This window comes from Typopeltis vanoorti, chromosome 7 (assembly GCF_054136105.1).
Source record: "Typopeltis vanoorti isolate ZY-2024b chromosome 7, IOZ_Tvanoo_1.0, whole genome shotgun sequence".
Taxonomy (NCBI): domain Eukaryota; kingdom Metazoa; phylum Arthropoda; class Arachnida; order Uropygi; family Thelyphonidae; genus Typopeltis; species Typopeltis vanoorti.
Genome location: NC_143555.1, coordinates 32,725,993 through 32,743,994, shown reverse-complemented (window position 1 = coordinate 32,743,994; position 18,002 = coordinate 32,725,993). Strand labels below are relative to the sequence as shown.

General features: G+C 36.1%; 1 protein-coding gene across 1 annotated transcript in view; it reads left to right on the top strand.

The window, feature by feature from the left end:
- Positions 1–18,002, top strand: part of LOC150104569 (2-oxoglutarate dehydrogenase complex component E1-like) — a 567,065-nt gene that overhangs the window by 393,145 nt on the left and 155,918 nt on the right. Inside the window, exon 12 of the mRNA XM_090395786.1 lies at positions 13,485–13,637. Within this exon, the coding sequence (XP_090251912.1) occupies positions 13,485–13,637 (153 nt within the window). The remainder of the gene's footprint in view (positions 1–13,484; positions 13,638–18,002) is intronic.

The following is an 18,002-nucleotide window of genomic DNA, read 5'->3' as shown; positions in this document are numbered from 1 at the left end:
TGCACGCTGCACGATGTCATCCACGTACAACATTGTCCAAGGTGCGTCTTCTCTCGCCTCCTCCGTCACCACTTCCATCACAATATTAAACAGGAACTGACTTAATGGTGACCCTTGATGCAAACCAACTGTCACTTGAAAACTTTCTGTCTCTCCCAGGCAGGTCCGAACTCTTGTCTTCGCATTTCTGTACATCTCCTCCACCAACCTGACATATTTCTCTGCTACCTTCTCCCTCAGACACCTCCAGACTTCTTGCCTTGGCATTCTATCATGCACTTTTTCCAGATCCATAAATGCTCTTTATATTGTGCAATTATCAGATCAAAACTTGATTATGGAATCCCAAGTCTATGCCACTGTGAGAAAAAGTATGCTGTAATGCTTATATGCTGTTCATTATCAAGCAACTGAAGCATTTCAAACTTCACAGATTTATTCATAGTCAAAGCAAATGAGAACCACCTCTGTCTCTTCCACGTCATCAGCTCTCCTTGTTATATGTGACTAAAATAAAATCCATTTTCCAGATTATCCCATCTGGCAAACTATTTTTGTCCACAGTGGAAGAATTTGTACAATATTCATCAGACTGCCATATGTCCCTTTGATTTGCAAACAAAAGCATCCCTGAAAGCTTTCAGTGGTAGGCAATATTGCTCATATGCTACCAAATATACTACTGCTGTGTCAGTCCTGCATACAACCATGCAACTTTTCTTTTCTTTACAGGTTACCCAAACATTCCACCCTTCCTGTGGTCTACCAGCACCTATTTCAAGCTCATAGAACAGAATACTCTGATTTTGTACATAGATGGTTTAGAATCAGAGTTTAGAACTACCACCATTTTCCCAGATAGCATCATATCTACTCAGATTCCTCTAGAATGAAACAACTTTACTGCAGAGTTGCATGCATGGAACATTATGCATATGTTACATAAAATTACAGTGCTGTGATAGGTGCATTATCTATTTAAAATCATGAAGCTCTACAGGCAATGCAAAGTCTTCAACTTCAACAGCATCCAGTGCTATCTTGTGTCCTACAGCTCTTCTCTTGTATGGAGACTAGATCTGGACATGAAGAGAAATGAGCTGTAGATACTGCAGCTAGATCCACTCATTTTTCTGGGAAGATGCTGCCATCTTCCCATCTCCCTATACTGATTGCAGGCAGATGTTAGGATAAAAACTTCAGTAGCAAGCATTATGGAAAAAGGAGACTAGCACCTCACTCTATCATATCAATTCTGAAATCAGATTGTGACACTCTAATCTCTGAAGAGATCATAAAAAGTAAGTTGTAATTATTTGCCTCTGAATTGGTCCTAGTCATAATACGTGCTCTTTCTTATTGAGGATTGATGATGTCTCTATGTGTGAGTTATGTGGTTCAGTTTTATCCATAAGTCATACCCTAATTGACTGCCCTCATTATAACAATGGGCATAGTCATTATTCTAGTCATTTTAATAATCTGTCAGAACCCTATAAGATTTTATGTGATTTGTCAAGTGTACATTTTGTATTTAAATTTCTATAGAGCGTTAATGTTTATAATCATATACAATATATCTAAATTTTGTTTATAGAATGCACATATTGCATATAGAACCTGTTTTTTTTTTTTTTAATACCTGGTTTTTATACTGTTTTTATATACTTTCTTATATCTGATTTTATATACTTCTTTTTATATCTGTTCTTATGTTGTTTCTACACGTGTTTATGCTATGCATTAAATACCAGTTTTCTGCATGTAAGATGCTATTTATTTATGTGTTTTACCTATTACCTTGTGTAGCACCAATATTCCTCCTCTCTTTGGTGATATCGACTTATTATGACTTAAAAGGAACAATTTTTGTTTTGTTATAGCTGAGTGGAGAACTCTGCATTCAAATGTACATGTTTTTAGACAGCCACAAAGAGTGTGAGTTATGTATTTCCATATAATGACATGAAAATTAACAACAAAAAATGTACCTCTTGTGTGACTGGAATTAATGAAAAAAAACTGTTAAACGAATAGAAACCGTTGAGATGAAAACAGTGTCCAAAACTAGAATCTTCTTTTTGATCTTTGCCAGAAATCTTTTTTACCTGATTTTGTGAATTTTTGGAATCCTTTGTTAACTTTTGCAATATGTCCTCTGAACTTAAAATCCCTAACATTGTCAGTTTCCTATAATCCATTACTATCAATATGATATATAATAAAATTAGTTTAATCCTTTATCCAAGTGTGAGCAAACAAAGTTTGCACCTGAAAGTATCTTCAGGTAAGGTGGTACAACACCAGGGCAACTCGTTGCAAAGGTGGAGCAAGCTACCAACACTCCTATCTCAGTATCTCCTATAATGCAAAACACATCTCCTTGCGGAGATGTCTAATGTTATGCATTAAGGGAAGGGCCACTACCCAGACTAGTTTCGACCTTTATTGAGGTCTCTTCAGTGGGAGCCAGGCCCAAGTGGAGATACCAGGCAGAAGCATTAGCAGGTCATCTCTACCTATAGGAGTTGCCAATTGGTGTGCCACCCTTTTTTAATAAATTACTCTGGATTTAGAGAAAGATGTTGAAAGTTTATTTTTCACTTGGTTAGAGTATAATAAAATTAGTTTAATCCTTTATCCAAGTGTGAGCAAACAAAGTTTGCACCTGAAAGTATCTTCAAGACTGGGGTAAGGTGGCACAACACCAGGGCAACTTGTTGCAAAGGTGGAGCAAGATACCAACACTCCTATCTCAGTATCTCCTATAATGCAAAACACATCTCCTTGCGGATATGTCTAATGTTATGCATTAAGGGATGGGCCACTACCCACACTAGTTTCGACCTTTATTGAGGTCTCTTCAGTGGGAGCCAGGCCCAAGTGGAGTTGCCAGGTTACTTGGCAACTCCTATAGGTAGAGATGACCTGCTAATGCTTCTGCCTGGTATCTCCACTTGGGCCTGGCTCCCACTGAAGAGACCTCAATAAAGGTCGAAACTAGTCTGGGTAGTGGCCCTTCCCTTAATGCATAACATTAGACATATCTGCAAGGAGATGTGTTTTGCATTATAGGAGATACTGAGATAGGAGTGTTGGTAGCTTGCTCCACCTTTGCAACGAGTTGTCCTGGTGTTGTACCACCTTACCCCAGTCCTGAAGATACTTTCAGGCGCAAACTTTGTTTGCTCACACTTGGATAAAGGATTAAACTAATTTTATTATACTCTAACCAAGCGAAAGATAAACTTTCAACAATATGATATAAAATATGTAATCTTTCCATGCAGAAGTGCATTACTTACATTTCACAATATTAAATTGAAGATCTGTACCCACACTGCTTTGTTGAAATCATTCTTTGTAGATATCACCTTTATCATCTGTTTTCGTAACCATTTTTGGCAAACAACTGAATTTTCCCCTTAAATCTTTCTGTATATCATTGATATAAAATTTAGGTGCAGTGACCATAATACGGAGCCCTGGAACTCCAGTAGTCACCCTCATTCGCCTTGATGCTAACTTCATCAGAGGCATTGTTTCATACCCATTCCGATTTGCTCCAACTTAAGTAATAGTTTTCTATGTGGTATTCTGTCATATGCCTTTGCAAAGTCCAGCAGTATTATGGTGTAGCCATTTCCCTTATCTAATTCTGCAACACTTAATTATAAACTGCAAGTAAATTACTAAGGCAGGACCTGCTCTTTACAAAACAATGCTCCCCCCATAGAGTATCATATTCCTGTCCACTCATTCCTGAATTTTACCTTTAAACAACTTTCTCAACATTTTAACCACCATTCCTGAGATACTAATTGGTCTGTAATTTGTTACTTCTGTTTTGGAGTGACCTTCATACAGTGATCTGTCTTATACTCTTTCCACTCCCTTGATACTCTGCTAGAGCCAAGAATTAGATCATTCATCTTCGTTAGAGGCATTATCAGTTCTCTTGCACACATTCATAGTGCAGATGCTCTGATATACCATCCAGTGCCATTGCTGAATTCTCATTGATATTTTACAATAGGCTGAGTACCTCCATTTCATCTACATCAATTCTCATATCATCTTCCATCATATGAGTAACTGAAGTCTCCACCTGGATGATACACCCTTGCATAGTGATTGCTTAGTTTCCTAACTTTTTCTGCTTCTGTCACTTTACTACCATTGGCACTGAGTAAAATTATCCTTCCATGATCATTCTTTCTTTTACTTGTTGCATAACAAACAAAAACTTTTGAATTTACTCTGGCCTGCTTAGCTAATTTTCTCTCATAATTTGATTTCATCTTCCTTACCATACTAGTTATCATTCTTGTCTACACTTTGCATTGCTGATCACTTTTTTATTTATATTTCCTCCACTGTGCTTTTTTGCAGATCCTGCTTTTATATTGCTGCTCATCCATTTAATCCCTACCCGATTATCCTCCTGACCCTGGATATACAGTCCAATACTGTTTCTCTCAAACAATTTCTGACCCAGTAAAAACAAATTCAGCTAGCTATGTTCACCTGCGTTAACATAGCTAGCTGCTAGCGAAGAGAGCTGGGCAGAAGATTTGAAGCATCAGTGTTGATAATATAAGCTAAGTTAACTTGGTACTTCATATATCCTGATTAAAACAATTTATAAAACAATTGACCTGAGAATTAGAAAACGTCATACTTTTAAGCAAAATTAGATAGGATAAGAAATATAATCAGAACAAGAACAGACAGAAAAGTACTGAAGTTGGTAAGAATAATAACAAGATGAGCTAGTTAAAATATAAGATAAAATAAATAATATGGTATACCATTTCGATCATGAAATTTTGTTTGCTGACCAACTTGCTACTTCTAGCTTCCTGGCGACTAAAATGAAAAGATATGACAAATGTAATAGAGAAATAGAAAAGAAAGTAAAAGAGATGGTAGTGTTTGTTGGAACTAATGACTTAATTAGCAACAAAAATAACATGAGAGCAGATATGAATGGACTATTGGAAAAAGAAAGTGAGAAACTGAAAATTGTTAATTTATTACCAAGACATTAAAGTAACAAGTTAATCAGGGTTATGACAGCAAATGATTCCATGCACAGGCTTTGCAGAAGAATAGTCATTAATTTTTGGATGTGCGGAGTGTTTGATGGTAGAAAAGGCATATATTTAAATGGATTTGGCATCGCGAGCCCAGAGAAATTTATTGGGGTAAGTCCTAATGCCAGAGTGTCAAGGAAACTAGATCATCATTGGAGAAATAGTGAAAATGTGTGTACAAGTTTAGTTCTGGTATGCAAACATCTTATAATAATATGAATGTCATTGACATTCATATGTAAGTATAACATACAATCCAGGTGGTAACTTCTTTATGTCCATACACAAATGCTAGAGCATTAGGAACAAAGGGGGTTAAATTTGTTGTTCTGGTGTGAATATGCTGTGGCCTATGATTGATTAGTCAACAGAAATCTAAGTTGTAGTATAAAAAGAAATTGGCTGCTCAGGCTAAATGTAACCCAGAAGAATTCATTTTAGACAAATCCTGGACTCTACCACCATGTTATAAATAATTATTTTAATTTCCTGACATTTCGACCATCATATTAAGGTCATCTGGAGTATACACACATGCACACACATATATATTGTGATTGTTCATTTTTGCTTGGTAGGAAATATTATTAATTAGTTTAAATGACTGATACCGAGAGATAAAGAGGTGACATGGTTTATTTAAAAAGATACTACTAGTTTACTAGTTTCGTTGAATGGATCAATTTCTTCAGGTATTACAATCAAAGAAATATACAAAAAATAACAGAGACTTAAAAATTGCATTAACAGTACTAGTACAAAAGACAGTAGTATATTTTGAAAACAGTAATGCGAGCTTGAGTTCCAAATAAAATATCTCTCAGTATCAGTCATTTAAACTAATTAATAATATTTTCTACCGAGTAAAAATGAACAATCACAATATCAATTTGCGTGATGACGAGGAATTAAATTCACTTATCAAAGAATATCAGAAGAATCTCAGAACCATTGGTTTATCCATTAACAGACTTTTTATTTCTCAAAAGATGTAAGTGCAATTCCATTATTCCATGCTTCATTAATTTTAAAGAATCCATAAAGATCGCTAAAACTGAAAGAATTTACCACAAAGCCAAACTGGAACTTTTATCGGAACGCATTTTTGAAACCAAACATTGTCTTGCCGCTTATTTTTCAAAGAAGTCCTATCTTGAAACCCATTTATCTCATTCTCTAGACAGTTCATCTTGGAACTATTTAAAAGAAATTATCACTCTTAAAGCTTCTAAAATCCAGAATTCAAATAAAATTAACCTAATCAGAAAATTTGATTCTCTTAAATATATGCAAGACTGCCAAACTTCTCATTTTGACTCTACCTTTTTGAAAAAAGTTGTTATCAATAATTCTTCCCATTAACTGTCTTTGGCAGAAGAAAGTATACTTGCTAAAGGTCTCAATTTTGTCACTGCTCCTACCTCCATACCTAAAGAACAACTCTTAACGAAGATAGAAAAGTCGGCATCTTTATTACCAAACAAAGAAGCCAACCTCCTTCGTGTGGAAGCCATTTTCACCATACATCATACTAGACACCTCCAGACAACATTTCTTACTCTGAAAGAGCAGCTATTAAGTCCTTAAAAAATAATAATGACATCGTTATTCTACCTGCTGACAAAGGGAATGCGACTGTCATCTTAGACAAGTCTGATTACCATAATAAAATTTTGCAACTTTCAAACAGTGATACTTACTCTGAACTAAATAGTGACCCTACAATTGAATTGTACAATAGTACTAATAATTTACTAAAAACCACCTTGGAGTTACCAAGAAACATCCACCTTTCACTTGGGTCATTTCATCCTTTAATCCCACGATTATATGGTCTCCCCAAGATACACAAGGCAAACACTCAGACCAATCGTTGAAGGCATGCACTCACCTACCTACAACCTTTCTAAATACCTCGCAACTTTTTTAAGAAATCTTTCTGGAATTTCCTCTTCTCATATTAAAAACGCTGCTGATTTTGTATCAAAAATCAAGGACATCAAATTTAAAAAAACAGATTTAATGGCTAGTTTCAATATTGTCTCTTTCTCTTTACAAATGTGTCTCCTCAAGAAGTCCTCAATCTTCTTAAGAACAAATTATCCAAAAAACTCTTTGCTTTACTCCCCCATTGCATAAAAGCAGGATACTTCAAATATGACAATAAGATCTACTTACAAAACTCAGGTCTGGCCATGGGCAGCCCATTCTCTCCGATTCTCGCAGATATATTTCTTAATGATTTTGAAGAAAAAGCTATTAACTCCTTCCCCCCCCTTAAACCAAAATTTTAGTATCGTTATATAGACAATATATTCCTCATCTGGGAAGACGGTGTCAACAACTTCAATTTATTTTTGGACCACCTAAATAAGTTTCATGAAAAAATCTCTTTTACCTTCGAAATGGAATCCGATGGCTGCCTCCCCTTTCTAGATCTGAACCTTACCAGATGTTCTGAAAGTATTAAAATCTCAATTTTTAGAAAACCTACTCATACTGACAGATACCTTCATGATTCTTCCCATCACTATCCTCCGCAAAAATTTGGTATTATATCCACCTTAACACCGGGCCAAATCTTTACTTACAGAAGAAACAAAAATTGAAAACGAACTCCTTTTTCTTAAAAAGATTTTTATCAATAATGGTTTCTCTCCTAATAAGATTAATAAATTTCTTTCTCTCCATCACTCAACTGCTTCTGAAGATCCCTCTTCCCCCAGAGCCTTTATTTCTTTGCCTTACATCAGCTCTCTTTCACCAAAACTAGCTAAAATTCTCAAGAAATTTAACTTCAGCACTTACTTCTCTATGCTCCCAAAACTTCATTCCATACTTAGTAAACCTAAAGAGAAACATCTTCCCACTCAGTTTCCAGGAGTCTACAAGATCTTATGTGATTGTGGAAAGCTATACTACAGCCAAACTGCTAAATCCATCCTTTTACGTATGGAAGAACACCGTAGAGATATTTCCTACAACAGGACTAGAGCCAGCACTCTCTCTAGCCATGTTCTTTTTTCTGTTAACTCAGATAAAGGCTGCCAACACATTGTAGACTGGACACAAACTTCTAATATCCATGTGTGCTATGATGAACTTGAAAGAAAGATTGTAGAATCTAGAGAAATTACCTTAGATTCTTCCCATATCAATAACAGCCTAAGTTTCAATCTCTCTGATGCACACATTGCCTCTGTTCAATACTGATGCACTAGTGACAGCACGTAGTCAACTTTTATTTGGAACTCAAGTTCGCATTACTGTTTTCAAAATGTACTACTTGCTTTTGTACTATTACTTTAATGCAATTTTTAAGTCTCTATTATTTTTTGTATATTTCTTTGATTGTGATACCTGAAGAAGTTGATCCATTCAACAAAACTAGTAAACTACTAGTATCTTTTTAAATAAACCATGTCACCTCTTTATCTCTCAGTATCAGTCATTTAAACTAATTTATATATATATATATATATATATATACACATACACAAATTTTTTTTGTATATACACACACACACACACACACACACACACAGAGAGACAAGCTAAATTACATTTCACACAGTATGCTGAAGAGACAATGATTTGATCAACGGTTATTCTACTGGCATGACCTCTAGTGAAAATAAAATAAAGAAATAAAATTCAATTCTGTGTCAAGTGTTCAGGGCATGATCAAAAATGCCAACTTCACCCTATTTATTATATTTAATGTGTTGTTTATGTTCCTTTGGTCTGATAAGAATTGTGCATTCTGTTTCTCCTATATAGGGTAGATTACAAGTGCAATGAATACAGTATACTCCAGGGTGGGCCAGTGGAGGGAGTGGGTTTTTGGATGAGTTGAGTAAGTTCTTTAATTTTGCAGGAAGTTTAAAGGTGGCTTTGTAATTCTGCATTATTCTGTTTATTTTATCTGATGTCCCTGTAATGTATGGAATGGTTACAGTTTTATTGCAGTCTAGTTTATTTTTGTTTTTAAGTGAGGTCTTGTAGAGAATTTTGTTGATAATATTTTGGCTAACCATTTTTTAGGAAAGTATTGCTGATAACTTTCAATTCATCTTTAAGCACTTGTTCATTGGAGCAAATCTTCAAAGCCCTGTTTTTTAGAGTATTAATGACACCTAGTTTTTGTGTTGGGTGGTGGTAGGAGTTTTTGTGTATATATTTGACAGTATGTGTCAGTGTCTGTTAAACAGTGAAGGAAAGACTGCCAGAAGGAAGACATGATAAGTGTGTCTAGAAATGAAAGTGTGTTCTGCTTTTCAATCTCAGTTGTGAATTGTATGTGTTTGTGTTGTTTATAACATGGTTGTAGAGTCCATAATTTGTCTAAAATGAATGTTGATCACCGTGTAACACTAAAAGAAAGTATTCTGGCAACACAGAACAATTTTATCCTTATGCTGTAAGTCTCGTAGAAAGGCTCAGATGTTGGTTAAACATGCTTATTAAATAATTTAAGGAATTTACAACATACACAGGATATAAATTAAATTAAACTTTAATCTATATTTCCAATATTTCAGTAACGTCGCATTGCCATCTTCACAGGAACTTAAAATAAAGACATGTGCAAGCAGGCACTACACACAGTAAATGAAGACGAAGCAGGAAGCTATTGTTTCTCCTAAAAGTCCTGCTGGTGCCCCCTAGCGGGCTATGTAGGTATTCTTGGCCGTTAGGCTGGTCTTCTGATGTAAGTCTCCCAAAAGTGGGGCAGTCTCATGCAACCAAATTTGTTTAGGTTTGGACTGTTTCTTAGGGCTGAGGCTGATTCCAAAAACCAACCACATGGCTTCACTACGTTGATGATATGTTTGCTATTTGGCCACATTGCTCTGATACACTCCTCTCCTTCCTAACACACTTAAACAACCAACACCCCAGTATCAAGTTCACCCTGGAAAAAGAGAAAAACAACAGCCTCCTGTTCTTAGCTGATGGAACCTTGGTTTTTCTCAGTTTATAGAAAATCCATCCATACAGGCAGATACATTCACCAACAACCCCCCCCCCCCCCCCTCACAACAATATGGAGTTATTAAGACACTACACAACAGGGCTAAACTTATCTGTTCAAATGATAATGCCCTAACCACAGAACTAAACCACATCTTCAACACTTTCTCAGCCAATGGCTACCCCCCCCCCCCCAAAAAAAAATCCAAAAAATATTGAAACCAGTAAACCACAACCTCCCCTTTCACACAAGGATTATTCTAAATCCATCACCATTTCCTACATCCGAAGCACCTCGGAAAAAATTACAAAAATCCTAAAAAAACATGACTTGACCTCATGTTACAGACCATGTAGAAAATTGGCATCCCTTATCCGCTCCACTAAAGACCCACTTCCCATAGACCCACCTGGTGTTTATTTACCAGGTCCTTTGCAGCTGTAAGCTGTCCAGCTTTGGCCAAACAGGCAGGACAGCAAATATCAGAATGTCAGAACACAAGGACTACATCCTGTTTCATCAGTACAGCTGCTCTAGTATTGCAGACCATGTTTTGGATACATGCCACAGAATATGTTGGAAGAAAGCCATGGTAATACACCATAGTAAATTCAAATTTGAAAGGGAATTCGTGGAATCAGCCTCAGCCTTAAGAAACAGTTCAAACCTCAACAAATTTGGTTGCATGAGACTGTCCCAAATTTGGGAGACTTACATCAGAAGACTTCAGCTCAATGGCCAAGAATATCTGCAAAGCCCGCTAGGGAGCACCATCGGGACTTTTAGGAGAAACAATAGCTTCCTGCTTCGTCCTCATTTACTGTGTGTAGTGCCTGCGTGCACATGTCTTTATTGTAAGTTCCTGTGAAGATGGCAACGTGATGTTGACGAAATATTGGAAATATAGATTAAAGTTTAATTTAATTTATATCCTGTGTACGTGTAAATTCCTTAAATTATTTAATAAGTATACTGTAAGTAAAAGAACGTATGTGGAACTTTACTGAATGGTGATAATACCGCTGTGATAGAAGCTGATGAAATTGTGTTGGTACAGTACACAATGCTACCACTATTGGATGAGACAGAGGTGCATGAGAATGAGGTTCAAGAGCTGTTGCATAACCTGTGTAAGAATTCTGGGACAGACTGGATATCATCATATATGCTAATATTATGTTCAGCTGAATTTGTTAAGCACTTGTGATGTTTGTATGACTTAGGTCTTAGCTCACAAAAGATACCAAAGGAATGGAAATAATGTATGATAGTTCTCTTGTACAAAGGTGGTACAAAAACTGATGTTTCTAACTACCAACCTATCAGTATCTTGGGAACGATGGTGAAGACCACTTGTAATTTGCAAGGTTTACTAAAGGGAGGTTATGTTTTAGCAATTTGCTCATATTTTTTAATGTTATGGCTGAGTTTGGGTAAAGGTAATGGATATGCTATGATACTGGTTGAACTTTGCTAAGGCATTTGATACATGCAGTATCCTTTCATGTATCAAATGACTTTGCTAAGGCATTTGATACATGAAAGGATATTGCATAAACTGGAGTAATATGTGAGTGGGATATAGGCTATTGACTTGAATAAGTGGATGGTTGTCATACAGGTATCAGAAAGAGGCATGTAGTAGGTATGAATTGACTGGATTTAAGGTGACCAGTGATGTATTCCAGGAATCAGTCACTGGATCATTGTTGTTCAGTTTCTACATTAATGATATTGGGAAGGATGTGACAGGAGATATTCATTTGTTACGGAATGCAAAGATAGGCAGGGAAATCAGGGATGGTACTGATATCTAGCATTCTTGTAGATAAACTAAATATATGTTGGTTAGACATGCTTCTAATTTTTAAGAAATGACAACGTAAACACATTAGCCCTACCGGTCTTAATGTATGGAAGCGAAATCTGGACAATAAAACAAAAAGACAAACAAAGATTAACAACAGCAGAAATTAAGTTTATGAGAAAAACTGCAAAGTATACCCTATTTGATCACAAAAGAAACGAAGATGTTATGAAAGAAACCAAGAACCAGTAATTGAAAAAAAAAAAAAAAATTAAAAAAAAATTAAAAAATATAAACATAGATGGATGGAACACATTGAAAGAATGAAAACAGAAAGCTTACCAAAACAAGCTTTAAAGTACAAGCCATTAGGAAAAAGAAAACCAGGACGTCCTCTTAAACTATTCAACGATGACTTCTAAGGCTGGAACAGGCCATACTAGGCCTAAATCCTTGATACGTATGATGATGATGATGATGATGAAAACTTTAATTAATAACTACCTATATTTCAGCAATGTTACATTGCCATCTTCATGGATCATAAAACAATGATGTGTATGCAGGTACTCACATTAAGCAAATGAGGTTGAAGAGAAGCATCTAAAGTCAGTCCTAGAGTCCTAAAAGGTGTCCCCTACGGGCTAAATTGGGTTGTCTTGGCTGTTGGATTGATGATCTTAGAATGTATGCTTCCCAAATTTGGGGCAATCTCATGCACCCAAATTTGTTGAGCTTTGGGAAGTTTTTCAGAGCTGACTGGTTCAAGGAATGATCTTTCATACTTGTACTTGCTCTAGCATAATAGAGTGGTATTCTTCTAGCATATTCTGTGGTCAGTGTCCAATGCATGCTCAGCAATTCCTGAGTGTCTGTATTGGTGGAACCAGATGTAGTCCTTGTGTTCGGATTTCCCAATATTGGCTGTCCTGCCTGTTTGGCTGTAGTAGGACAGTTTGCAACTGCAAGGGACCTGGTATACTCCAGGTATTTCTAGGGGAAGTGGCTAGTCTTTGGTGGAGCAGATAAGAGATGCCAATTTCTTATGTGGTTTGTAACTAGTTGAGGTCACATTTTCTTAGGATTTTGTTAGTTTTTCAGATGTACTCTGGATATATATGGAGTGGTTCCACCCCCCCCCCCTTTCATAGCAAAGTAATCTTTGCTATGAAAGGGGGGGGGGACTGGTTTTGATATTTTCTGGGGGTTGTAGCCATTATATGATAGAGGTTTATAAACTTCTAAGTGGATATTATAGGATAATATCTGATGAAATTTTTCGTTATCTCAAAGGTGGAGAGAACATTGGGTGTCTATGAGAGTTAAGTATTTAATCTTACCTCTCATTTTTTTTTATCTTAACAATAGAAAGGGGTAAGAGATATTCAAAACAGTGAATGAGCATGACAGTTTGTCTCTTGAATTGGTGAGTGCATCTGGTGTGAATGACTTTAAGAGAAGGTATGTCAGCTGGTGTGGGTGATGTATGGCATCCCTCGATGAGTCCATTGAGTCCTTGACTATTGAGGTCTCAGATAATAATAATATATAATGGAAGTAACTTTTTTGTGTTTCTCTAAAATTAGTTTATAAATATATATTTTAGGTTGGCTACAGAAGAAATGGTCATAATGAGATTGATGAACCAATGTTTACTCAACCTTTAATGTATACAAAAATTCGAAAGCAAGTTCCTGTTTTGGATCAGTATTCAAAGAGACTTGTGGAAGAAGGAGTAGTTGGGGAAAAAGAAATTGAGGTAGTTTATATAAAGTTGAAATATAAAAAGCATCTTTTGATTTTTGAAATTTTTGTGTTATGTAAAATGCATACATACTTGTAGATAATGCTTATTAAAAATAGGAAAGAAAGAAACAAAGTTATTTCTACTTCTTCAAGTTGCTTCACTGAGCTTTCCTGTTTCCTTCTGAGTGAAAAAGTTTTCTTCCCATAATAAATAATATTTCAATTTGTGTATACCTTATGCTATTCTATTGGCTAAACACACCCCAAAAAAAAAAAAAAAAAGCTTTTTATTTCAGGATCTCCCAAAACTGTTAAGAAATTGCATTCCTTGTGGAAACATGTATGTCAGCAACATTCTGAGAAACTGTTGAGAGCAATATCAATGGGTAGAATACCGATCACAGTAACACCTCATAAAACACTCAATTCTTGCAGGGGAGTGATATCAGAATGGGATCTCCTTAATGTTCCTGATGAAAAGATATGGTCAAAGCTTAAAGATCAAGGAGTGACAGGTGTGAGGTGCATCCTGATATGCTGGAATGGTCATCTGCTTCTGATCAGGAACATCCTTATTTTTGATACACCTAAGCCTCCAACATCTATAAAAGCAGGATATCTAAACTGTCCTGATAGACTGTGAGAAATATGGTCATGGCCAAATAGCCTGTCATGGCTCTACCACCTGCTGCACCCAATGTGGTAGTAAAGAGCTTGATAACAAATCTTGCTCTGCAAAGAAAGTTAAAATGTGTCAACTATCAGGGAGATCACCCAGCTTACTCCAGTGCATGTCAGATTTGGAAAGAAGAAAAAGAAATACAAAAAAAAATTTAAAACAGCATAAAATATATCAGGATGCAAAAAGATAGTTAGCCACCACTACACCTGTTCTGAGATCCTCTTACTCTGAAAAGGTGGCAGCAAAGAAAATGTCAATTGCATCTCAAACTTATTTCTATTCCAATCACATGACCTATAGTCTCACTCCAGAAACAACTCCAAAAGTGGTTCTATTTAATGAGAACCCACTTCAAAAAATGTATGGCAAGGATTATCACTTACAGATAAACTATCAGACATCTCTACAGAAAAATTGGATACTTTGATATCTGCTGAAAGTAAATTAAATTTGCCATCTGACCCTAATGCATCAGATATATTGAATATTTTACCAGAGGAAGATATGAAGACACTGGCTTCTATACTTCCCAAAACCTAACAAAGGCAAGTCTAGTCTTCAACCTCCTGAAAACTGGACAAGTCCACAAAACAAAAACAATAGGAAATTTTGTACAACCGAACTGTCATTTCACACCAGAATATCAAAGATATAATGATTTTACTGCAGAAACACAAAATTTTCTGTTTCTGACTGCAGGAAACATATTTAAGATCCAATGAGGACTATGCCTTAATCCTTGATAATAATGACAGACTCAGTACTTTCTTCCATATGCCTACCCACTCATATTTTGCAATTAATCATACAATCTGCTCTCCTTCCATTTTTCCACTGTGTATGTGGGATGTTGAAGACACCATCTATGCAAATGATCATTTTCCTGATATATGCACAATATCTTCACATGAACCATGTTCTCCTACATGGATGCCCATATGGAAAATGGATCAAGATGACTGGGATCATTTTTTCCCATCTTGCAAATTTTAATGCTGATACAGGCAATCAAACATCTATCATTGAAGCAGTAAAGTATGTAAGAGATTGCATCACGTACATTCAAAGCTGGGTTATGGGTCTCAAGTCAGAGTAACCTGCTGTGGTTGGGTCTTATCCATCATCAGGGTGTACAGATAGCTATAGGTGCCTTTTGCACGTCACCCACTCAAAGTGTTTATGTTGAAGTAAATGAACTGACTCTATCACTTAGACAGAAACAGTTGTCTCTTAAAAATAGTCTCTTCCAGAGCATCCTATGTAGACTAGTCTCTTTTCTCTGCATTGAGAAGCTCAATGTCACACATCAGACTGCCATACATCCTTTTGGTATGTGTGCTAAAGAGACTATACATGCTGCTGATATGAATGTTGAAACATTGTCTGCACCAAACATAACACCATCCCTCTGTCACAGGTTTGCACTCCATCCTATAACCTTTCACTTTGTCAACTACAGAAGTCGCATCCATCATCTGTCTACTTGCAATTGTTTAGTGCACACATAGCATCCCATCCTGATTTCTTGCCCATCCATTCTGATGGTTCAAGAACTACCTGTATTGGTAGTTCTTGAACCATCTGACAATACTATCTCCAGTCAGATTCCACCTGATTGCAGTAATTATACAGCAGAGTTGCACGCCATTCAGCTTGCTCTTGTGCATATCAAAGAAAACCACTACCAAATATTTATACAGATTCATTAAGTTCTTTACAGGCTATTCCTCTCCTGTGTATAGTCCTCATCTAGTGCTGTATGAGGTGCTACCTGTTGTACAAAATGAAGATCCTTAATTTTGATGTTTAGTTGTGCTGGCTTCCCAGTCACATTGGAATTATGGGAAATGAGAGTGCAGCTGCTAGATCAACTCATACTTTCTCCACATACTGTTTGACAGTACCATATACAGACAATTTATATGATCTCAACTAATTGCCCAGTGGCAGTCATCATTACAGGAAACACTGATAAAGAAATGACTTGATATTAAGCCTGATATTAAACTTTGGCAGTCTAGTCAGTGTAGAAACAGAAGAGGGGAAGTTGTTCTTTTGCTAGGATCCACATATTTATTTACTGAGGGCTAATGACCCACCAATATGTGAAAAATGCGACTTGCATCTTACCATTTATCATGTTCTAGTGGAGTGCCAGCACTTCACACAAGAGAGGAATGAAACCTTTACCTATCTAGCTGAGCCACATGTACTCAGGGAAATGTTATCAGACTCAGAAAAATTGCATGATGTCTTTAATTTTTTACAAACAATTAATTTCTACAAACATATTTGATTATAAATTTTATTTATTTATATGTAAATACTGCATTGCTTAACTTAATTTTTGTATATACATATTATTTACTAATTTATCTCTGATTAATATTATCTTGTGTATTGCTGTAACCCTCGTTATGGCACAGTATAACCTTTGCTGTCCTTGCATCAGTAAACCATAAATCAACCAACCCTTCTATGGTGTGTTTACTGTTTATGATTTTGCAATATAAACAATTGTTCTGACTAAATCACTGAAATGTTCCTTCCTGGAATGAATGCGTTCATTCTCCACTCCACCACAAACCCGTGTCTACCTCTATCTTATCTCTGGTTCTGTAATAATAAATGTCACTTTGCAGTTCATGTATGTATGCAGTCCATTTTAAGCAAACATCTTATATTCAGTGGCTCACAAAAACTCTAGCTTCTCACATAGCCTGCACTATAACCAAAATAAGAAAATCAACAAATGCAAAGAGTCAAATGCAATAAGCTTTCCTCCTGTCCATCTGGTAGTCAATGCTTCTGGTTCCTTGCTATTGCTTTTGGGTATAACTTCTGCCCTTCCTTGTTTCATCTCTCTCACATCCTCATGGTACCTGATAACATCAGCCAAAAATGAGGAAGATCTCTTGGCATCAGTCTTTTCTTCAACTCTAGTATAGATTACAAAGGAATAAAATCTCCTTCAGTACCGTGAATTGCTCATAGTATGTCTCCTCTGATCATTTGCCAGAAAGACATCAGAAAAATCATTAGGATTGATATTAATTAATTGTGCTCTAAACTTTGCTCCATAATTGATACCCATCCTATATTGCCTATATAAGCTGGCAACTACTCAACTGCATACTCATCCGATCTACCCAACTGAATGGAACAGGCCTTTATCCAGTCTGAATAAAGAACAGATAAGAATGGATTCTATCATTCTTATTTTCTAGCGGACTCACTAACCTTACTCACCTTTAGACACATATCATGGAAAGATTTGGAGAAACTCATGTAGAGATTCTTGAGATGTCCAAGTGGTTGACCATGTCTATTATCAAGGCCTTCTCAACAAGCTACCATCTTCCTCTCATCATCTTTGCAAGTCATGATGGATGGTTTCTTCATTAGTTTCTTTATTAGTGCTGGATTACGTACTCTGTGGTTCTATACTCTCACCTATGCTCTTCTTCTATGCATCATTGATCTTCTCTCTCTTTAACTTCAAATCTTATTCATAGTTTTTGCTGTTTGACAGTATACTCCATTCCTCTTCTTCATTTAATAAACCTTAGAGTACTCAAACTGTTTAATCTTCAAGATCTTCCATGAACAGTATCTTAATTACTGATCTCACCTTCTCAAGTGGAATGAAGATAATCTAGTGAATTTCAGTGCTTTAAAAACCATTCCTGATTTATT